Source organism: Rhipicephalus microplus, chromosome 10 (assembly GCF_043290135.1).
Source record: "Rhipicephalus microplus isolate Deutch F79 chromosome 10, USDA_Rmic, whole genome shotgun sequence".
Taxonomy (NCBI): domain Eukaryota; kingdom Metazoa; phylum Arthropoda; class Arachnida; order Ixodida; family Ixodidae; genus Rhipicephalus; species Rhipicephalus microplus.
In genome coordinates, this window is record NC_134709.1 from 12,007,505 (window position 1) to 12,031,717 (window position 24,213).

The 24,213-nt window shown below is 45.7% G+C and overlaps 1 protein-coding gene across 5 annotated transcripts in view; it reads right to left on the bottom strand.

Moving 5' to 3' along the window:
* bt (projectin protein bent) overlaps positions 1-20,669 on the bottom strand; it is a 201,363-nt gene extending 180,694 nt beyond the window's left edge. For 3 of the 5 annotated variants that reach the window (XM_075875041.1, XM_075875038.1, XM_075875039.1), the window contains exons 1-2: positions 20,333-20,666; positions 2,423-2,444 (exon numbers count right to left, since the gene is read on the bottom strand). In XM_075875041.1, coding sequence (XP_075731156.1) covers positions 2,423-2,444; positions 20,333-20,648 — 338 coding nt within the window. In that variant the 5' untranslated portion in view covers positions 20,649-20,666. Of the gene's footprint in view, positions 1-2,422; positions 2,445-20,332 lie in introns of all 5 variants that reach the window. The other 2 variants (XM_075875040.1, XM_075875042.1) reach the window with 2 other exon arrangements.
* Positions 20,670-24,213: the final 3,544 nt, after the last annotated feature.

Here is a 24,213-nt window from a genome sequence, read left to right on the forward strand (position 1 = left end):
TTAAACTCTGGCTTTTATTACTGAAGTGACTGGAAGCCTAAATACACTATTAAAGTCTGGTAAAGTATCACCTATACCAGCGGAGAGTCTGCGCTTCCGTATTTCACAATGAAGAACTTTCATGGTATAACTGTCGTTTAAGCGCACGAAGCACACGTTTAATTAAACGACACTTATACCATGCATATCCAACTAGCCAAACTTTTGATTCTGAATAACTTTCAGTGATGTGCCTAAAGTGAGTTTTTGTGCCTCACGTGCGACTTCTGCCTTGACAAGTTGTAGTTGACTTGTCGGCTGACAGTGTCCACGGAACGCCTTACGTAAGCCATTGACAGCAGGCTCAACAGAATGGCAACTCGGGGAGGAGCCAGCTGACCGCTACGTCCCTCGCGAATGACCACCGCGACCACTTGACGCGTGACGCGGCCGCAAGGTCGCTCCACCACGTTACCTCCCTCCGCCTCCTCCGTTTCTCGTGCACCGAATAAGAGAGAGAAAGAGGGTCGGGGCGTTTAGCACACTTTCAATTCTCGAATTAGTGGCGGCCAGGTTTCGGCTGCCAAGCCTGGCTTCGTGAGATATGACCGCGCACGTTGTGCGGCTGCGCGGGAGGGACGCCAGAAATAACGCCGCTGCCGCTGCCGTTTTCCTCGGCGGCGAGTGGAACGCAGCAGTGCTTCTATGCGCCGCAGCGGATGAAAAGAAAAAAAACTAGAGAGAGAAAAAAAAGGTAAGGGCCGTGAGAAAGTAGAAGGTGGAAACAGCGAAATGATGGAACGTCGAAGGAAGAAAAAATAAGAAGTGGACTGACCTAGGAGGATCAGCTGGAACTGTGAAAGAAGAAAGATAAAGTAGATGGAAAGAGAAAGCGTAGGTCGTGTAAGGCGGAGGAAGAGGATCAAGAAGTAAAGCGGATTAGTGGAATGTTATAACTCTGTGCTTCGCTTCTTGGTTATCGCGAAGGTGATACCCGATAACGGTCTTGCGATGTACATAAATTATCGTTTTTTTTTTTTTTCGACAATACACCACAGCTGCAAGTTCGCGCCAGTCCTGAGTTTTTGTGTAGCTCTTGTACCGCTTACGCCACAGCTTTTTTTTTTTGTTGTTGTTATTCAAATCAGGGGGTGGAAAGGAGAACTCGCCCGACGAACGAGAAGAGAAGGAGTAGTGTAGCTACGTGAGAGAAGGCAAACTGCAGAGAAAGAGAAAGCTTTCTCTTCGAGCAAAGCGTGAGTGAGATGGTGAGAGGAGGAGAACGAGAGGGAAAGACTCAAACTCCTAGCAAATAAAACAAACGTGAAAGAAATAGAAAGCGCTAGAAAAAAGCTACCGAGCGGCTCCGCGAGCAGCCGCCTGTTTTATAGCCCGTTGGAAACACCGCGAGGAGTTGCCCGGGCAAACAGCGGGGAAGCATTATTCAGCCGACTCAACGACATCAGCTGTCTGCCGCAGCCTAGAGCAGATCGCCGGACCGTGCCAAGCCAAACTCGTTTCTGCGCGGGCCGAGAGCCACATAGCTCTCCGGGTCCGCCGAGTTTTGAAACAAGCCCGCGAGCCGAGCTTGTCCGAAGGTGCGAAGATTACCGACAGATGACTGGCATGCGACGGGAGCAAAAGCTGCGTTACCGTCCTCGGATCTCTAGACGGCGAAAGGACCCTCACACGCCATTCGAACAAGAATGCCAGCGTCCATTAACAAGCGCGTAATGAAACGTTAGCCGTCATTCCGTACATCCATGAGGTTTCACGTAACGCCAGAAGGGTAGATAGACGAGCAGGCGTTCGAGTGGCTTTCTCGGCCCCGAAGGAGCAAGCTGCACTTTTGAAGTATCAACCATGAAAGCAGTGCATGCCATATTAAACACCAAATCACCTTCGTTAATTGTGTGCAAGGTTTAGTATACGATTTATCATTAACTTGCGGCAAAAGGTGCACTGGGCAAACCGGTGGGGAAATTTTCAAGTTTAGTCAGGTACAAATAAAGCAAAGCGTGGATAAGAAATCCCAACAAAATAGCAACCTTTTGCTTGGAACCCCGGGTGGTTAAAACACGAAGACTTTGGCTAGGTTGCCTCTCACATCAAAAGTTGGTTTGCGAGGTGAAACTTCGTAAAATAAACCAACAATGTAAAAGTCACGGGTAGTAGGTAGTGGTACGTCGCTCGGCTATACTCCTCTGCTAGCCGAAGACAGCATCCCTCACACTTGACCAAGAGCGTTTACCATGATCAGGAAAAACAGGCTAGTGATACTTAAGAGCTTGTCGCGCCTGATTTTTGGAGTAAAATTATGATAAACTTTTTTATCGCATCGTCATCATATTTGGGCGTAATACAAGGCACGTTCATGCAGATGCAAAAATGGAATAAACGAGGCCGAACGAAAAAAAAAAGTAAGGAAGGTTTTTCAACTCACTGGTCCATTGGCTCGTCAGCGGCTGTAAAGAAACAAAACAAAAGCAGAGTATGAGTTAACTGCAATGATGGCGCCAGCAAACTAATACACAGTCGAAGCCAGGCGTATGCACTACAATCAAGTACGTTGCGTCATCATTATGGTTAAGGCTTGTGAAATTTATTCTTGGTTGGAGCGGTAAAAAAAAAGGAGATGCGAAAAATTCTTCGTTAGAACTGAATTTCACAATTACTACAGGGTAAAGGTCACATTGTTAAGCTCCATTTGTTGTAATAATTCAGGAAGCATGAGCGCACAGTTTCGGATCCCGGCCACGGCGTCTGAAATGGGGTGAAGTGAAAGAACAGTCATTTATTATATTCGAGTGAGTGCTAATAGAACTTGAGGTGACGATAACGTATCATACGTCCCCCACTTCTGCATCATAGTTTTAGCACGTAAAAGTAATGTCAATAATAACTGTTGGTGTTTAACGTCCCAACACCACCATGTGGTTATATAGGAGACGCCGTATAATTCAGGGCTCCGGAAGTTTTGTACACCCGTGGTTCTTCATCATGCACCTAAATCAGTGAAATAAAATCGGTGGTTCACAGGGCCCCAAGAATTTCCGTATCCACCGCGGCCGGGATTCAAACTCGATACTGCGGGTCGAGCAACTTGGCGAATGGCACGTAAAAATAATAGATTTATTAATGAAGCAGAGTAAATTCTGCTAGGATCAGTAATGCTCGACTGACACCACTATTCACGCAAATATTCGAACCCAGTACGCACACTATACGAAAGATATACTTTTCATTGCATGCACATTCGCAGTGTTATACTAGATTTTGGAAGCATCGTATTAGACTAACTACGGGCGGCTGCTGCAGCAAACTAGATGGTGTAAGCCCGATTACGTCTTGAACAAAAAGAGGTAAGCTCACAAAAACAAACAAAATTTCTTTTTGGCTCAGAATAAAACTCTGGAAAGAATGACACATGCGTAAAGGAATACTTTGACACTGATTGATTGATATATGGGGTTAAACGTCTCAAAACCACCATATGATTATAAGAGACGCCGTAGTGGAGGGCTCCGGAAATTTCGACCACCTGGGGTTCTTTAACGTGCAACCAAATCTGAGCACACGGGCCTACAACATTTCCGTCTCCATCGGAAATGCAGCCGCCGCAGCCGGGATTCGATCCCGCGACCTGCGGGGCAGCAGCCGAGTACCTTAGCCACTATAGACCACCGCGGCGGGGCAATACTTTGACACTATCTTGTTAGCCTGCGTGTGCGGGCATGTGTACGAGTGTGTATCTGCTCACGCTCATTTGTGTGTGCGCACACGCTCGCGAACTACGTAGCAGTAAAAGGTAAACGAACAGTGCAGCCAAAATAAAGATGAATTAACGACTTTAATGAGACGTACTTTGCCGACAGCAGGTAGGCTGTCGTCATGGTGAATTAGCCAAGCGACAGTGCTATTGTGTCAGTGTTGACGGTAAGTAAGTAATGTACTCAAGTAAAATAAATAGCTGTTCAAACAACAAACCCGAATTCTCGTGCCCACAGTTGTCACTATAAAACTCGAGAAACGTTCGCGGAACTGTAAGTCCCCGGATTAGCAGACCACAAAGCCGTGCAACGCATGCAACGCTCCAATTCAGCCATCTTCGTCTAATATAGTTCACCTGCTCGACGAAGACTGGTGCGGCTACCGTCCGCTGCACGCCTCACCGAATGTCTTATCCTTTCAGTATTCGCACTTGGCATGCCAACCGAGCTAGATAACAGAGCGTGATCTAACTATTGTTATCGCTGAGCAAGAGCGAGCGGGGGCAAGCGATAGACGCTAGTCGACCAATTCACATGCTTCGCTAGATTCTTAAGGCGCAAAATGAGAATAAAAAAGCTAAATAAAAAATCAGCAGTTTTTTACCGTTAAATTTTAAACTCACAAAAGGATTGATTGATTGATATGTGGGGTTTAACGTCCCAAAACATATGATTATGAGAGACGCCGTAGAGGAGGGCTCCGGAAAATTTTGACCAACTGGGGTTCTTTAACGTGCCCCCAAATCTGTGCACACGAGCCTGCAACATTTCCGCCTCCATCGGAAATGCAGCCGAACTCGCAAAAGGCAATAAATGTGAACAGCCACATCAGACTGACTTGGTTCAACCAGGGATGTCATCCTGCACATTTTCTAATTCCGCCATGTTGTCAGTTTCCGTCATTATTCAACTCCGATTAGCCCATAGGGATGCTGCAATCTCTCTGATTGGCTCAAAACTCCGCCATCATGAAATTCGACAAGATGGCAGAAGTTGACAGTTAACCGGAATAGCACCCCGCATCTTGAGATACCCGGCAACCGCTACATGTTCCTCGAGACCGCAACGGGTGCTGTCTCCATAACGTGGCCCGCGTTTGATTGTCACTCGAAGCGAAAACTTTTATTATGTATTATATTTGCATCTCTCTAGATTGTTCGGTCACGGACGAAGCAGGTCTAGTGGCTAAGGTACTCGGCTGCTGACCCGCAGGTCCCGGGTTCGATTCCCGGCTGCGGCGGCTGCATTTCCGATGGAGGCGGAAATGTTGTAGGCCCGTGTGCTCAGATTTTGGCGCACGTTAAAGAACCCCAGGTGGTCAAAATTACCGGAGCCCTCCACTACGGCGTCTCTCATAATCATATGGTGGTTTTGGGACGTTAAACCCCACAAATCAATCAATCAATCAACGGACGAAGCTGGCTCGCAGCCAGCGGCTCCAACACCGGAAGTTCTGTGAAACGAGCTAAGACGAGTAGCACATCCACAGCGGTGCAAAGAAGGTGCGAGGGCAAGGGTGACAAAAGGCAAGGAGAGTGTGGAATCAGTCATGAAGACGATTAAATATTTCGTTTCACGTGCCACGAACGCCGTGTACGAAATACTTTTGTCTCCTGGTGCCTCTTATATCGGCTAAACTGGCCGATGCGTTAGCTTTGGCGTTAGCTCGAGGCTCGGAGAACACAAAATGACGTTGAAGAAATATGAGCATGCTCGATTGGCTGCCCATTGTAAAAAGCGCGATTGTTATCCTGTCCCCACAGATACAAGTGTTCTATGCAGACATCAAGGTCGCACTGTCAGGGAAGTCGTCTAACTATTTTACTTCAAGAAAGGGGGAACAGGTTGTACCAGCAAGGCTTGACGTAATATATTAAAGAAAGATTAGCTTCCAAACGGCACTTCGGATGTGCAATACGATGTCTTTGCTCAAATCGCACACGCTGTCACCAAAAGCGTAGCCTTGATACACTTGATCTACTCTTTCGACACGGATATGTTGCATCATGTGATGCTCATCCATGTATTTATGTGCGTGTGGCCGAATGAAATTTTCAGTTGGTGGGCATTCTTTCGTGTGTGCTCCGTTAAATTGAAGCGGACGGCGACAGTTCTGTGAAATGGGTGCGTGCTTTCCATGGCGCTCGCTCTTTCGGCGACCAAGGCAAACTGCGGAGCCATCGGCAGTGCGCGCAAGCCGTGCGTCGCCGGACGGGATCGTGGTGGAGCCAGACGGCTCGTACTACGTGTTGACCCAGTTCTTCAACGAAACCACTCGCAAAGCCGTGCACTTCGCACCACCCGTGCCAGCGCTACCCCGCTGCTCAATGTGCGGACTGGTGCCCCCGAGGGTGTTCAAGAGCGACTCGTGTCGGCACGTCTTCTGTTCTCTCTGCGAGGTGCACGCCCAGCGGAACTGCCCTTTCGACTACACCGCCTGGAGACGCGCCACGACGGACGACGCCGCCTTGGAGCTCGTTTCAAGGGCCTCGCTGTTCTGCTGGAACAGAGGCGAAGGATGCGAGTACTCCGGCAGTTTGTCCGAATTGCCGTCTCACTACCGCCTGTGTCCGTACTACAGGACCCGATGTGGTCTGTGCGGACAGGGGGTCTTGATGAAGGACTTGAATTTGCACGCCAAGTGCTTTTGTCCCTGCTCGAAAGACCTACAGAAACAAGAACCCCGTGACGCAATGACCATTCCACTAGTTCTGAAACACGATACTAGTCATGTGCTTGTGGAACGCGATGCCGGACTAAACGCGGGTGCTCAGAACTTGCCTTAACATTAGAGAGGCTATAATCGCTGTTGTCAAGTGTTCAGCACGTATTCAATGCATTTACTTTTTATTCATTGTATATAATCTTTGTATTTAGATTGTACTTAAATTTTTATAGATTTTATTGATTGTATAACTTGTGGTGGTCGCATTACGACGGAGGTGACATGCTAGAGGACCATGTGATGTCAGCGCACGTTAAAGAACCCCAAATTGTAGCAAATTTCAGAGCCCCCCCCCCCCCCCCCACTATACGGTATCTCTCATAACCATATCGTGGTTTTGTGATGCCAAAACACAGATATTGTTTATTGTGTAGACTGTATTATTAATTTTATTACCTGAGCACAAGTTCGCCAGTAAAGTTTCATCTTTCACAGTCCGATAATCGTTTTTTTTTTCACAGTAACGAACATGTGTAAGTGAAGGAAACAAGTGTGCCAAAAGCTTGAACCCGCTGTTGTAGCTGTTCATCGAATACGACGCCGCACCCACTCCATAAGCGGGCAGTGGCACTGTTCGCGCGTCACGGACCACCGACAAACGACTTGTCGTAAACCCGGCAAAGCTTCGCCTCATAAAAACTATACACGTCGCCGTTAAAACGAGAGTGCCGCAAGAACTTAGCCAGCATCGTATTCTTTTGGCGAGGAGAGGATAAACCAGTCTCCCCCCGAGGCACACTACTGTTCGCACGCAGGAGGGTGCACGTTAAGTTAGCAAATGCACGAGCACCGAGTAAACACAGCAACGCATGCAGCTGCGCGCGCCATAAGTGGAAACACGCCGTGACGCAACGCAGCGCGCTTGTTTTGTTGTTGTTTTTCTTTGCATTTGTGACTCAAACGGCACGACGAACCGTCATCTTGGCTCGCTTTTCCGCGCAAGGTGTTTCAGGCCAAGTGTCTAAAAGGGAAGAAGGGTGTAGGTACGGCAGAGGAGGCCTGTTGGGCAACACGTCGTCTACACAGCAAAACATTTGGAAGCACCGGATTCCGCTGACGACGACGAACGTTCGCATGTACCGGCGGCGAGCCTATTTTAAAATGTGCCGCTAGGCGAGACGTCCCTCCCCGGCTGACGCGTTCTGTGGATGGCAGTAGCCGGGGCCATCGGGCAGGGACACGACGTGGGCGCGCCCCCGACTTCTGTGACAGACATCCGTGCGGGCAACGGCCGCATCGGTATGGAAGCGCCAGCGTCGTGTCCTTATTTTCCACCGCGACAAGTTGTGGCACGGAGCGGCGAGTGGTTTGATCGAGGTCTCTGTGACGTCGGCGAATCTATTTTGGGGGTGATACTTCACGTGCTCACGAGTGCTTACTTGGGTCGTGGCGGTGGATCGAGGGTTGTGGTGCTAGGATGATGACCTGAAAGTCGCGGGTTCGATTCCGGTTGCATTTCTGGGGGGCAGCGAAACGGTAAAGGGCCGTGCACTGTGCGGTGACAGCGCCCGTTAAAGAACGCCAGATGGTCGAAGTTTCCGGAACCTTCCACTACAGCGTCCCTCTTAATTTGGGACGTAAAACTATGACATTACCATTAGCGATGAACTAAACGCTGAACTTAAGGTCAATGCGCAATATGTATACGCATATGGATTGTGGAAGTGTGCGAGGGAGAGGGCTATTCTCGGAACAGCTGACCTGACAACGCATGCGCATTAACATGTCTGTATAATAATTTGTCAAAGGAAAAAAAAACTATCCACGTGAAAGATATCGTAGTGAGGAGCGCCATCGAAGGCACACTTACGCACATATTTTTTTTTTGTAATGAAGACCTACATGTGCTAGTACATATTATCCCTGCTCCCAACGAATTAGACCACGATGGAGGTCTGACCCGCAGGCAAGTTTAACCCCCGTATTCACAAACGCTCGTCGACTCTACTTTCACCCTTCACTTGACAGAGTTGCGCACTCCGCCGCTGATCGGCTGAAAATGACGCTGCGCTACTCAAGAATAGCAACAAACTACCACTGATATGCAGTGCCTTTCCCTGCCTAGAGATGGCGCTCCCATCGGCTTTCTCAAGTGAAGGTGGAGCGCTGAGGGCGTTCTAGAATACGGGGGTAAGGCTTAGCAAAACGTTTTCTTGGGTTAGCTCGTTCATGTCTTCGGAAAGAACAATTGTAGCGCAAAGCAACACGAGGAAAGACAATTAAGGGACACGGGATTGGCGATCGCGCCAGTCTTGTGTGCAGTGGTCAACACACGCCTAGAATGACAGCGCGTCGAGCTCGAAACTGCACGAGTGACCTCTGCAGTTCGAAATGTACTGAGTCGTACAAGCGTTTAAATGTTCTTCTTACTTATCATCGTGACCTCGATAAGAGCTTTGGCCATCAGAGGTGCTATCAACTATATAACACAAGAAAAAAGGTGCAATAACCCGGATCGGTGCCTTTTATACTATGGACTTGTTCTCGGTTTTCAAAACCCTTCATGGTGCTTTCTATGACCAAAGCGGTTGTTGCATCCACTGTAATCAAAAACAATCCGTAATGCAAGCACGTTCGTCATTGGCGCCGCGCATGCTCATATGTGGCGTATTTACGATTGCAGATGTAGCTCGCACACTTCCAAGCGCGACGCTCCGTCAGTCTGTGGACATGAGAGTTGACCTCTAGACTTTGATTGATTGATACGTGGAGTTTAACGTCCCAAAACCACCATATAATTATGAGAGACGCCGTAGTGGAGGGCTCCGGAAATTTCGACCACCTGAGGTTCTTTAACGTGCGCCCAAATCTGAGCACACGGGCCTACAACACTTCCGCCTCCATCAGAAATTCAGCCGCCGCAGCCGGGATTCGATCCCGCGACCTGCGGGTTAGCAGCCGAGTACCTTGGCCACTGGACCACCGCGGCGGAGTGACCTCTAGACTTTGTCAGTCCTTGTGCTATTTTGTGCAACAATTTTTCCTTCAGAGGTATAAAGGCTCACGTGGTACGCCTTAGGTTTGCTTTTTCCCGAAAAATATATCTAAACTCCCCTGGCAATTAGACATGGCACCGCGCAGGAAAGTTGTATATAACAGACAAAAAGACTCAAGTTTTGCAGCAGGATTGTAAAGTGATCATATGAATTTAGTGGCGGTACGATGAAACACAAACGCGTAAACGTATTTGTGCTTTGCGGTGTTGTATTAAGGCGAAAGCCTAAATTCGACATATCATCAAAGGCGAAGCGTTACTGTCGGCGGTGTCGGCGTCAACACATAATGATGCAAAAAATTATGACCGTGTGACGACGTCTCCCTATGACGTCATCATAAAGTCACTCTGACAACGCCGTTGACGCCATCCTACGACACACTCGCATGGTCAAAAGTGGACTGATCTCGGAGGCACTGCCGGACCTTGAGTGGTGCAGAAAGCTTCCAATGCCAGCCATCAAAGGCAGTGCGAAATCACGTTGAAAAAAAATGTAATGTAGCAGAACCGCCATTTGGGCTAATTGGTAGCGGTTCATTATGGAATATAAAGTGGGACTCGGTACTTAACACGGACTGGAGGAGAGAAGCATTGATGCGCTTCTGTTGTTCTTCTCTCCTCCAGCCCATGTTGAGCACAGCGCTCCAGTTCTATTTTCCACGTTGAAAAAGTTTGCCTTTCGGATCGTCTGAAGTAAAGACATCAGAAACCCTGTGACTTAATTAGAGCGCCACTGTGTTTCTGCGTTGAGCCTCATCGTCGTTGACCTTGATGTCGGCGTGTCTGCTAAAACGAACGAGTACGAAAGACAGCGAACGCCGATGGTGGTTGCGATGTTCCAGCCATTCCAGCAGGCGGGGTTAGCCTGGACTACATGGCCGGCCATTAGCGAACGCAGAGTCTGAGTCTGTGGATATCGCGAGCCAGTAGCCCCTGACACCTCTGACCTCGCTTTCTTGAAGCGTGGGAGGCAGCGACCTCCCAGCCGGACCTGGTCCATCAGCGTCTACTCGTCGCTCGGGCCCAGCGGGCGGTCCCGGCCAGAGGATTCTTCGAATAAGGGACCCTCCCATCTTCACTCACAAGCCTTTATGCAATACATGTTTCTCTCTCTCTCTCTCTCTCTCACCCGTCAAGAGCACTGGCCCCTCAGTCGAAGCTTGTGTGCATGCGCAGACACAATTGGCGTTGTTGCACCAGCACGAAGCCGCACTATGAGTTCGCATCAAGGACTATCGTAATAGTCGGTGAATTTTTCACCGTGGATCTCTCTACCCTGTTTCATTTACATTAGTTCGTAGACACGGTAGGATCACTGCCTCGAATGCCGCCGCGCTTCTGGGCCAAGTCTCGATCGCCGTCCTGGCCTAACCTTGAGATGCGGTCCCCACGGACCATTAATTTCGAATTACGAGGGCCCGTCCTGTCATTTGGATTGGCTCCACAAAAGCAGGACCTTGAGACGAGCACTCGTTTCGATAGGCGCACGCACAGGTGTATGTTGAGCCGCAGGGGTACAGTCTGTCGGTCGCTCGTTGTGTATACTGAGCCTTCTTTACTTTTTTGGCGAGCTTAACGCAAATGTAATTAGGACAAGTCCAACGGTGTTCTTTGTCCGTAGCTTTACCACAGCGCTTACGACATCTCTTAATCGAGCTCGCCTTTTCGTATGTTTTTTTTATTTGTTCCACTGCAATACCTGAAGTGAAAGTCTGGTGTGTCTCATGCGGACGTGACCTTGAGATACTCAGCGAAAAGCCGACGACAAGTCGCACAAAAAGTCCCATGACACCCTCGTGGCTCGCAGCTCGTGGCCTGCGTCATCACTTTACGTCGTACGCATGAATACATAATCATTCAAACTCTTGCCCTTTTTTTTTTAGGGGCGAAGCTTCTTATAACGGTACACGTTCATCCCTCGTAGCCGTTGTAGTGAGTAACAAGTATAACATTTTGACCTCCAAGGGGGTGCCGGTGAGGGATTTCTTCTGTGCGTTGTTGAACAATAAAAGATAGTGCTCAATGTACATGCCAATGGCTGCTAAGGGGGAATGAGAGACAGGAGAATACGGCTTTTAGTTAACGCGTACGCTGCGAATTTTTTATTGTTCAACAACGCACAGAAGACAAGAAAAGGTTGCCACGTTATACTCGCTCGGCGTAACCTCCTAGGTTTTAGAAAGGTTTAGCGAGCGTTGCGCCGAGGTGCCATGAATACAGTGAACTAGTATGTACCACGAACTCGAGGTGGCTAAAGGTGGGAAGTAGACACGAAGCGCAAGCCGTGAGAAAGTGTGCACGTGTCTCCTCTCGTTCAATGTCCGCTGGATTGCGGTGCTTCTATATGAGGAATATATGATGAAAAGATGTGAGATGGTGGTACTTGGAGTGTTGAATAGGTGGACGAATGAACACACAGACAGATGCACGGATGGTTGCATGGACGAATGGACGCATGGACGGACGCATGAACAGATGCATGGACGAAAGCACGGACGGACGCACAGATGAACGTGCGGACGCACGAACAGATGCACGCAGGGACGGACGGATGGGCGGCGACACAGATGTACGCATGGATGGACGGAAGCAAGAACGAATGGACGGACGGATGCTTCGCCCCACTATCCATCATTCACTCCGTGGATATGCTGCCATTTTTTCTTAGCTAAGCCAGGCATGCGGGTGCCTGTCATACCAGTTCTCCTTCTTTCTCTCTTTGTTTCTTTTTCTTTCTTCCCCTCTTTCTTTCGTTCTCTCTTTCTTTCTTTTACTTCCTTTTCTTTTCTTTCCTTCTTTCTTTCTTCCTCTCTTTCTTTTCCTTCCTTCTTTTTCTTTCTTTTCTTCTTTTCTTTCATTCTTTATAGATATGACGCGTTAAGTGATTGAACTGCCATTGACCTCCGCCGAATTCAAACGGGAGTCTTTCCCAATCTTCAAAGGTTACACAAAACTTTTCCAACGCTGTATGGGCGTGCTTGTCCGTGGTGTGGCGACTCGCCATCGCTCTACCACATTTCGTGGGGATGCCTAAAACGACCACCAAATTTAGATACCTTTTTAGGTCAGTACAAGCTTTGTAATACTTTCGAGCAATGGGAGGCACAGCTCGCCAGCTCTGACCCAGAAGTGCAGCTTGCACTTCTGCGGCACGTCAGACAGACGGCGGCAGCCAGTGGAGCCCTGGACTTGGGGCCCCACCCATCAAGCTCATGACCCCTGTCCCAAACCCTGGCAAATAAAGTTTTTCCTTTCCTTTCCTTCCTTCCTGCCCTATCAGAAACGGCTGACAGCTGACTAGCCCACGGTCAAGAGGGCATCGATCGTTGCAAAACGGTTCGTACAAACACGCATACGACCAGCGCGAATTCGCGGGCCTCTAAACTTGTTCACGCTCACGGGCGCCGATTTTATTTTTTTTTTTCGGTCACACTTACCGCGATAGCTACAGTTGTGAGGCAATGTACAAGCTTCGCTTGGAAAACACTGATGCGCTCAGACGCTGCACCCGTCATTGGTTCAAGAGGCGACCGAGCGAAACGGCGCTATACACGGAGCGCCACGGTTGCTCCCTGCGCGAATATCACCGCCAAGGTGCCGGAAGGCAGCCATAACACCGACACACGTTTTCCTCTGTATCGGCGCATAGGCAAACAAACGCGTGTTTAACGAGCGGGCCCCGAATATACCCGCAGTGTAGTCGTGCTGACGCCGCTTGCGCGTTACCAGCGGGCCATCTCCTGACGCCGACAAGAGCTCTCGTCGAGTGGTGCCCCGTCCCTATTCGGACTCCTGCGACCGTGTCCATCTTTCCTATCTCCTCTTCCGTCGCTCGCTGTGCCTGCGCCTTGCTGTCTTCTTCCTCTCTCTATATATATACCTTTTAATCCTATCCTTTTAATCCCTCCTAACCCCGATCTCTTGTGAGGTATACTGTTGAGGTGTCGCACCTGATGCAGACAGTTACGGGGCTCACTTTTCTTTTCCCTTTAAGAACCACGTAAGAAAGTTACCGGTGGGCCAGGCATCTGCTTGCCTTCTGCGGACCGTTGAGCTCGGTCAAGGACAAAGGTGATTGACGGAATGCTTATGGAGGTTAAAGGTAGCGCAGATTACAAACGTGTGCATCAGCTTGCAACGCCTGAAAAATATAGCGCGAATTAATCAGTGGTCGTAAAATATCGTAACTATAGAGATCTAGGGTGATTATGTGAATCTAAAATAAAAAGAAAGTCTCCGAACGTTCCACTCCAAGAGAACCGATGCGCAGCGAAACTGTGAGCGCGCGAGTGTATGTAATTAGGTCCCGTCATGATCACCAGCATCATTCAGAGCGTCATCGTCATTTAGTATCATAAAAATCATTTCTGTCATCCTCATCGTCATTTTATTTGTTTATTTAGTCAATTCCTCTTTGACTACTACTACTACTACTACTACTACTACTACTACTACTACTACTACTACTACTACTACTACTACTACTACTACTACTACTACTACTACTACTACTACCATGGCGACGGCATGGGATAGACTAATACAGCTACACTGTGCAATACTAATCTAATAAGACTTTATTGGAGGTGGATCCGGGAATAACATTTTGGAAATTTTCGAATACTCCTTTCAGCTAAATATCCCAGGCGGTTATTGAACGACGTATGGGGAAACGGGTAGGCAAGACTTGAAAGTATGCGAGTCATATCAAATAGTCACTCGCTGGGGAACCTAAGCCGAAAATAGCGAGCGAACTCCGATACCTTGGGTCTATTCTAGTCGGCTGCGAGATGTGGGGTCTCCACTAATAGCTGCTTGCCTGCCGAACCCAAACGTACGCACAAGTCAACTTAATATTTTAGCGAATCCTGCTAGTGTCTGTATATATATGTATATGACGTGCAACAAACAGCTTGTGAAGTTCTCGTTCTGACCATCCATAAAGTTTTTGTACAAGTATTTTTATTTGTTCATTTATTTATCAAATACTGCGGACACGTAGTCTAAGCAGGGAGGGCAATAAAATGGTACGACAGAGAAAATGTTGGAAAAAAATTAAAAGAACGAACAAAACAAAAAAAAACAATAATACATAAGTATAGTCAATATGTTTGGCGAGACGCTATTATACGAATCAATTATAATCAGCAACGTGATGTCGATTCGATTGTACACGTTAATTCGGTTATTGTACAAGAGAAAAAAAAATAATTTCTAAATGTGCTTGTTCTCGTTAAATTAAACTGACGAAATCAATGATCTTGAAGTGCCGCTGCAGTTCACTTGTTTCACGCGTATTCGAGCTTCCAGAAACTCACAGACTCCCTCATGCGTTGTCTGTGACGCCTGTAGAAGGCGAACTCCATCCGTCGTGTAGCTAAAGTTACCGTGCATTTAAAGGGACGCTTAACCACCGCGAGTTCAAGGACGATAAAGTTGTTTCTTTCTCTCCTTAATCACCCTATTTTCATTCATTCACTTTATTACCTCAAAGGTCCCAGTTGGGATATTACATGAGGGTGTGGGTGATAGAAAGGCTATTAATATAAGGGTAGTAATGATGGGATGGTTTCAATGAGCCCCTTGAAGGCTTGGGTGTCGGTGATGGTGGCGGCTTTGGTGGGCAGGTCATTCCAGTCTCGGGCTGACATGAGCCAAAATTTACACCAGTTCTGTATGAGGTGAGATCACATTGTAATATGGAATGGTTGGATGGGTTAGTAATTGCGTGGTAGACAACACAATCATCGGCGAAGAGACTGATGTGAGAATAAATGTTTGACGGGAGATCATTAATGCATATAAAAGAAGAGGAGGGGACCAAGTACGGTACCTTGCGGTACACCTGAAAGAACGGGCGTTAGAGATGAAGGGTATGAGTTGGCATGAACGGATTGGTGACGGTTAGTTAAGAGTTTCGAATCCAGTTTACAACACAAGGGTGGATGTTAAGACGGGATGTTACAATAAAAGACGGTCGTGTGGAACCTTGTCGAATGTCTTTTCGAAATCTAAGAATCTAAGGTTTATGTGTAAACCATGGAAAAAATGAGCAAGTTGAGTGTCACAGGAATAATTGTGGCGAAAACCATGCTTTTACAAGTGTTTTACAAACACTTGTTATAGAAATGGGGCGGTAGTTACACGGCGATGCTCTGTTTCCTTTCTTGAAGGCTGGGATGACATTGCCCATTAGCCAGTCATGCGGAACTGACCCGCTGTCGAGTGATTCTTTCCTACAACCGCTGTCTCTTCCTCACCGAGTATACCTTTATAAAACACGTGAAATGTTAGCAGTAAGTGTTGAACTAGACAAAATTTGGTGCTTCGCGACAACAGGCTGCTATCTCTGCCGGCGCAGCAGCAACGCAGAAAACAAAGTTAGATCAGTTTATCAAGCACGATTGTCACGCAAGACAAGGCAGAACGGGCACGCCACTGCGTGATAAAGCAGAGTGCGAAACAATTCACAACAGATATATCTCCTATACTGACCGATTGAGAGCTTATTTCATCCTGACGTCACGTGAACGAACTGTTTGAGTTTGAGTTTGAGTTTATTCAACCACGTGACAAGTACACGAAAATACAATGTATACGTGGTTTGGTGCGAAAGGAAAAAAGCTGCATTTCACAGCTTGACTGGCCCCTTCACCCAGGAAAAAATCTAAACTACAAAATTACAAAAAATTACAAACATTACAGGCAGCGGAAAGCGACAATACAAAAAGAAACACGCATGTGGCCCATGACAGCAAATAATAGAATCACAACTCTAAAATACATACAAAAATATTCATAACAAAGCAATGCATGAAAGAATAAAAACTGAATAACCATTACAGAAATCACCCAACATTCATTTACAACACAATCAGCATATCCAATTTAACATTTCAGTTTTAGACAATATACGCAGATTATCAGTTGTTAGTTTCCATTTGTTCATCACACTTGGAAGGCGGTAACGTAGTATTTCAAATCCATAGTTTGTGCGAGGACAAGGTACGTTCCAAGTCTCCGTACAGCGAGTAACGCGACTAGCAGGATTTTTAGACTAGCAGGTTCTTTAGAGATGCTTTAGAGCCTGTAGACCAGACCAGATGACAATAGCGTAAATGTGAAGAAAAAAGAGCATTGTACACTAATATTTTTTGTTTCACAGGTAGTATGTTCTGGCATCGACGCAACACACCTAGAACTTTACAAAGTTTGTGACTAATGTGTTCTGCATGGTAATTCCATGCCATATGTTCGTGAAAATGAACACCGAGAGTTTTAACTGTTTGGCAAAGTTTAATTTCAACGTTATTAAGTATTAGCTTGTGAGACGTTTTAAATGACCTGGCTTTCGCACGGAACAGTACAGCCTTGCTTTTAGAGCAATTAATGTGTAGAGAATTTGCCACAGTCCAGGCATATATTTTATTTAGTATTTCATTAGCAGAAACAATGAGGTCATCAGCCGTTTCCCCAGAAAAAAATACACTAGTATCGTCCGCGTAGATTACATATTCTACAGAGCTGTCAATACGTACAATATCGTTGATAAAAATATTAAATAATAGGGGTCCCAAAATGCTACCTTGAGGTACGCCATTCTTAACGTTCATGGATGATGATAGCTCCCGATTGATTGATACACAATGTTTCCTATTAGATAAGTAGCTTCTTATTAAAGCTAAAACGGTACCACGAACTCCATAACAGTGAAGTTTTTCTAGCAAAATGTCATGGTTTATTCTATTGAAAGCTTTCGAGAAATTTAAAAATATTCCTAGGGTAAGTTTTTTTGCTTCTATATTTCTTAGAATCAATTCCTTTTGGTATAGTAAGGCACTTTCGGTTGAGAGGCCTGACTGAAAACCGAACTGTGACGGCGTAATAATGTTGTGTTTATTAAAGAAATTTGATAACCGAATGAAAATAAGTTTTTCACACCCCTTAGAGAAAACTGGTAAAATCGAAATTGGTCTGTAGTTTCCTAAATTGCTTTTGTCCCCACCCTTATATATAACCGTTACTTTAGCGTTTTTCATTCTCTGAGGAAACAGCCCAGTGGTGAACACGAGATTATAAATATGTACTAAGCAGGCGCATATGAGATCTAAAATGTATATTATAGGTTCAAATTTTAAGCCATCTATGTCCTCGCTTTTACTCAATTTGAAATGCTGAAAAACGCTGATGACCTCTTGCGCGTCTGTAGGATTTGCAAACACAGAATTATTTAAAGCAGGAGGCAAATAACGTGATGGATCACAATTATGACTACTGTCAACTAGTGAGGTAAAGTACTCGTTAAATTTGTTTGCTAGTACTGCGCCCTTGTATATTTTATTTTCGATCACCAGCTCACTAATATCATTAGACACTTGTTTGGTAGATATAATAGCATTAAGTTTGTTCCATAATTGCTTAGAATCGGTGACACCGTCAAACATCTTGAAGTGATAATCGCGTTTAGCTTGTTTTTGTAGTTTAGTAAGTTTATTTCTGTATACTTTAAAAGCTTTAAATTTATCCGGGTCTCACTTTATCAGAAACTCTTGATACAACCTATTTTTTTCTTTTATCATATTGAGTATTGCGGAAGAAACGTCACGAAGAAACGTTGACGTCACGAATCGCACCGCGAGAAAATAAAATGCCAGAAGCAAATAAAGTGCCGTTTCTTTCTTTCTTTTTTATAACAGAGGCTGTTTAGAAACCCTCAATATCGCCAGAATGCCGCTTCTAATTCTATTTTTTTAGTCGCATGAATGCTGCAATGGCGAATTGGACACGTAGCTCGTACGCTTCGAGTCACACATAATAGGAACACCATTTTTTTTCCTATTTATGCAGTCGCGCGAGCACCACGAAGACGAGGTGAACAAAATACCTCGCGTGGTCACGTGATATATCATGCTTCATATCTCTTATCTCTTGCACTACGGCTTTTCAAGATCATAAGCGTACGCACGTAGAAAAATAGTGCCTTCCCCTCCTCCCCCCCCCCACACACACACAACAGCTATAAGGTGGGCGTAATTCTTTATGCTTTTACTTAGGTGGACTTGTCCAGTCTTTTTGAGTGAAAGGTCATGGACATACGAGTTTTTGACGATGATGGCGGCTGAAGGACTCTAATGTTGGATTATAAGAGCCGCTTACTTGTCATCATTACCTTGAGAAAAGCCAGAGACCAAAGGTAGGCCATTGAGAGAAGGACATCATCGCTTAAATTTCATTTGTCATCCATTACAAAGAAACTTGTCTTTCGGATTTTGTCAACAAAAAAAAAGGGGGGGGGGGGGCAGGTGGTCGAAATTTCCGGAGCCCTCCACTACGGCGTCTCTCATAATCATATGGTGGTTCTGGGAAGTTACACCCCACATATCAATCAAATCAAACAAAAAAGGGTGGAGGGGAGCCATAAAGTATAGTCCTCATTCCCCCAGCTGGAAACTTTGCTGATTCGAGGTGACGTTCGCAGAAGGCATATAAAGCTTTCGCCCTAATAACGAACGGTATTGGGGAAGACACGAAAGGCTTACAACATAACAATTCTAACCTTATAATCAGAGCCCCGCCATGGTGGTCTAGAGGCTAAGGTACTCGGCTGCTGACCCGCAGGTCGCGGGATCAAATCCCAGCTGTGGCGGCTACATTTCCGATGAAGGCGGAAATGTTGCAGGCCCGTGTACTCAAATATGGGTGCACGTTAAAGCACCCCAGATGGTCGAAATTTCCGGAGCCCTTCACTATGGCGTCTCTCATAATCATATGGTGATTTTGGTACCTTAAACCGCACAAATCAATCAACCTTATACTCAAAGGTCAAGACGGGAGTCGACAGATGGAAACACTTGTGGGATAAGCATTAAGAACGGAGGAATTTTCTCAGGCGGGCTAGCCGACATTTCGATAAGAGGACCTATTTTTGTCAAATGCGTCTTGTGACATTCCAAGGATGACAAGGTGCCTTTGACAAAGATGGGTCTTCCTATCGAAACGTCAGCCAGCCTGTTTGAGGCGCTTCCTTTGTTCGTTATGCTTATCCCACATACCTTTTACTTGCGATGATCAATTAGTAAACAGGGGGTGGGCGCTAAAGCCGAAGTTCCGACAAGCGGACTTGTCTTTTTCAAAGCTGACACCATGAAAAAGAGAAGTCCGCTTGTCGAAACCTTGCTTCCAGAACCCACTCTCAGTTTTCTAATTCCTCATCGCAAGCTTCCATCTTCCCCCTTTTACCTTTGTTCTGGATTTCTAACCTTAAATTAGGTAGGATATGCGAGGACATCAGCGAGTCTCCACGTTCTGCTAGTACTCTGGTACCGCACTTGGCATCCTAATGGTGAAGCGTATTACGCTAAGACTAGGGTTCGTGTTTGTCAACACGGAGACACCTCTATAAATGCAGAACTTCCATTGACGTCATCGTAAGTGGATACGTTTATTCAGTTTCGCTAGCTCCAAGACCTGTGCCAAGAGCACGCGCGCGAGCGATTCTTGTTTCTTCGGCAGCGCAGAATGGCAAAACACAATGAAAAACATATCTTATTTCGAGAGACTGTCATCAGGTTGGGTTCTGCGGAACTCTTAAATCGATCCGCTCGTCAATGCCAGCCCGTACAGTCGCCAGCAAGCTTTTGCATAATCGCCATTAACACCGACCAAAGCGGACGCCGACGGTCAGTTTACGGGCTTAACGAGGCATTTATAGGCTTTCTTCACAAATCTGTGTTCAAGATTTCGTGACTTTACCCTTTCGGCCCCGAAGCGTCAGAACTGTTGCCGATTCCCTACGATGCTCTCGGGCAATGCAGGGCACGTTCCATTAGCACATATCCGGGCAGCAGAGAAGTGTAAACTCACGGCTGAAGTTGAGGTTGATGGACGAGTCGACCTGACCCTCGCGGTTCTTGGCGAAGACCTTGTAGAGGCCCCCGTCCGACTCGATGACGTCATTGAGTTCGAGCGACACGTGGTACTTGCGCGGCTCGATCTCCACCACGCGAATGGCCGTGCGGTGGTCGTCGTGCAGCTGCACGTCGCCCCGGAACCAGGAGATCTCGGGTCGCGGGTGCGACCGCATCTGGCACTCGAACACCAGCCGGTTCCCGTCGTCCTCCTCGCGCAGAGTCGGCTTGTGCAGGAAGGACGGCGCCGACGCATCCTCTTCGTCCTCCATGGCGCCCGAGGCCTAAGGGCGCCCCTGCGGGCACGTATACACGACAAGAAGAATTGCGAGTTGGAGTGAAACGATACTGTGCGACATTTCGTTGATACAACAATATTACAGCGGAAACCGTCTATCGGTGCTTCTTACACTCAATCGTATAACGTTTGGACTTTTAAAGTGTGTAGACCTATCTATAAGATGTCTTTATGTGGATATAAATGACACCGTTTGTCATGAAGGAATATGTAAGTTTAAGGGGTCATTTTGAGAACTGACAGACAGTAATGCCAAGGAAAGTATAGGAGATGTCATTAGAAGTAATTGTTATGTAAATCCGAACTGAAAGAATGGATAACTTGCAATCGGACGCGTTATTCGAAGGTCGCAGGCTCGGATCCTGCCGGGACAAGTTATCTTTTCGTTCATTTTTCTTTCGTCACATTTACATTACAATTATTTCTAATGACACCGCCTATACTTTCCTTGGCATTATTGTCTGTTGATTCTCATTAATACCATTTGCCACAGGAACTCTTTCCACGACTCACGTGGAGTTGTCGGGTCCTGATTGTATATGTATTATACACTGCGTTCTATTACGTTGTGAATAAAATATTGATTGGTTGGTTGATTGATTGATTGATTGATTGATTGATTGATTGATTGATTGATTGATTGATTGATTGATTGGTTGATTGATTGTGCGCAACAAATATCACGAAGAGCGCAAGCAACTGAGCACCGTCGAGGTACTTCAATGAGTGTTTCTCACACCTCGTCTCGTTATGCGTTATGTCTTTTAAAAAATCATGCTTTCCAATTGTACAAATTGGTAAATAACGAAATGTGCAGTATCGCCTTCATGTGTTATAGAAAGGATAACGTTTCTTTTACCTCACTCATGTAAAGAAGTTAGCTTATAAGGCACATTGATAAACATTGAGGCACATTGAGGCACATATGAGGCACCGGCTGTTAAAATAGCAACTAAACAGACAAGTAAGATATGTTAAAAAAGGTAAAACACAAACGCACGTGTGCCAAACAACACCATCGCAACGTAAAATAGAATGTTCGTAATGCAATTCGCGAAGTCCCTAATAAAGTATATATTCATGTTGGAGATGAGTCATCACACATGGGCAACGTAAAAGCCCACACATTATAATAACCAAGACATATATAATAGGTAGAATGTAGATAGTATATAAGTGACCTTAAAGTAATGTGAGCATAAATGCGTTAATAATATCCAACAATGCCACTGTTTTCAAAGGTAGCACTGATTCATTGAAAAAACTCAGCGAGACAACCTATTGGTTTCATTTCATTGTAGTGCAACCACGATAACTCAGCCTCAGAATTAATGTGGTCTATTAATATTATATTTTTACAATCGGGCAGGAAGGTCTTACATGTGCCTAAAGTTGTTATGATCACCGTTCTATTGTGAGCTCACTCTAGCTAACCCTCTACGTAACAAGATTAAGAACTCAACGAACTCGTCATATTCATTCATTTCCCTTGACTTCACTTCTCTCTAATCAACCTGTTCAAGCTTCCCAATTTTTCTCGAACGATTGTCACGTAAAACCAGCCTTCGTATTCAAGTTTTTCGCTTCTTGAAAACTTCAGACACCACCACATAAGTATTCCATTATTTTCTTACTCAAATTACAAAGTACGTCTCAAGGTCGTCACTCTTCAAACGTTGTGTCACCTATTTTTTTATGTTCTTGACAAGTAATGAGACCGGCAGACAATTACGTTGAGGAGAGCCTACGGGACATTATTTGTGGTTTCTTAACTCTAGTGTAATGATTTCTACTTAAATTGAACGAAAGTGGATGCAGAATCCCCCTTCCCGTCTGTGGAATCCGAACCCACAACTTCCGAATTACGCCGCTTGAGCTACAACGAAGGGCGCTCCTTAATCTACCATTTTCAGAGATATCTATGTATGTTTAATACCAGGAACTGTTAGTCAGCGCCACTCCTAGCCCAGATGGTGAGTGTGGAACTTTTCCTTCTTTTTTTTTTTCGTTTGCCAAAGGCTGTCACGGGGTACATGGCCTTCGCACGAGATGGCGGTTGACAAGTAAGTAGCATGCGAGGATTGATTATAGTCATGGTTGTTCTATTTGTGTCCTGTACATCCATCGTACCGTTCTCTGCGCTGACATACGCAACAATGTTCACGAGCCAATGATTAGATTTGTGGGGTTTAACGTCCCAAAACCACCATATGATTATGAGAGACGCCGTAGTGGAGGGCTCCGGAAATTTTGACCACCTGGGGTTCTTTAACGTGCACCCAAATCTGAGTACACGGGCCTATGTTTACGAGCCAACTAGCCCACCTACGAACCCCACGAACTAGTCTCCTTGTTTCGCACTATTCTTCGTGCTGGACTCTTTGTTATTATTTAACAGATCTGTTTTCGTCTTTTGCTCACGTTAGTAATTATGTTCTGTTATTCTAACACTTTTCTTACGCATATATGCATTTTAAGTAAAAAATAAATAAATAAATAAATAAATAAATAAATAAATAAATAAATAAATAAATAAATAAATAAATAAATAAATAATGTTTCTAGTGCCGGTTGAAGGCGCTATATTGTTCGTGTCTGTGACGTACTCAGTCATGGCTTCTCACCGACATGTTAGAACATGTCAAGTTCCTGCTTTTGCCCAGGACCAGAAAGGCAACGGCGTCTGGGTGGGCGCTTGCGCAACACCGTGTTGGAAGTTGTGCCCGAAGTTCTGTGCAGCACTGCACACGCCACAGCTGTTGTCGACGAAATCGGGTACATAATCATCAATCGGATCAATAACGTGAGTTTTGTGAGATAAGAGTTTTGGAAAGCTCACCAGATCAGTTTCTGCTTGTCCGTACGCAAGAATAAAGTAAAAGCAAAACTTTTAAGACAGGTACAGGAGCAACACAATGCCAACGCTTGCGTTTCCTTTTTTTGTTCCCGTCTCAAAAAAGCCTTGTTTCTCGGTAAAAAAAAATGAAACGCATTAACTAAGTGTAGTCCTGCAAATAACAGACTTGTGTATACTGTCTTTATTTTAACGGCGAAGTTTTTTTTTTAGAAAATCGTTCCTTAATTGTTCACCTCGTACAAAAAAACTATCATCACCATAAACTATCCTCATCGTCGGAAATTGGGTAAATCCCGCTAGTAACCACTGGTCTACTAGGTGGCAGTGGCATAAACATTTATTTGACGAAAGATAATTATCTTACATGCTCGAATTAAGGAAGCCAAACGTACGTGGGAGGTCATACCGCATCAACTTTGGATTTGACTTTTGCAAGCTCCGGTCTCAATATTTCGGGTTTGTACGTGGTTATCTGTGCGATAAATAGCGATCATTTGCCGGTTACAATTGAAATAATAAGTCCGGTAGTCTCGCTTGCTTTTAATGCACGTACGTTTCTGGATTATAGTAAACTTAAAGACTACATGCTTTCTTCACTGGCCTCTCTAATAGATACAAACACGAAGTCGAAAGTTTTGAGCATCTGTTGTGTTTCGAAGAATTCCCGCAGGAAAAAAAAAAG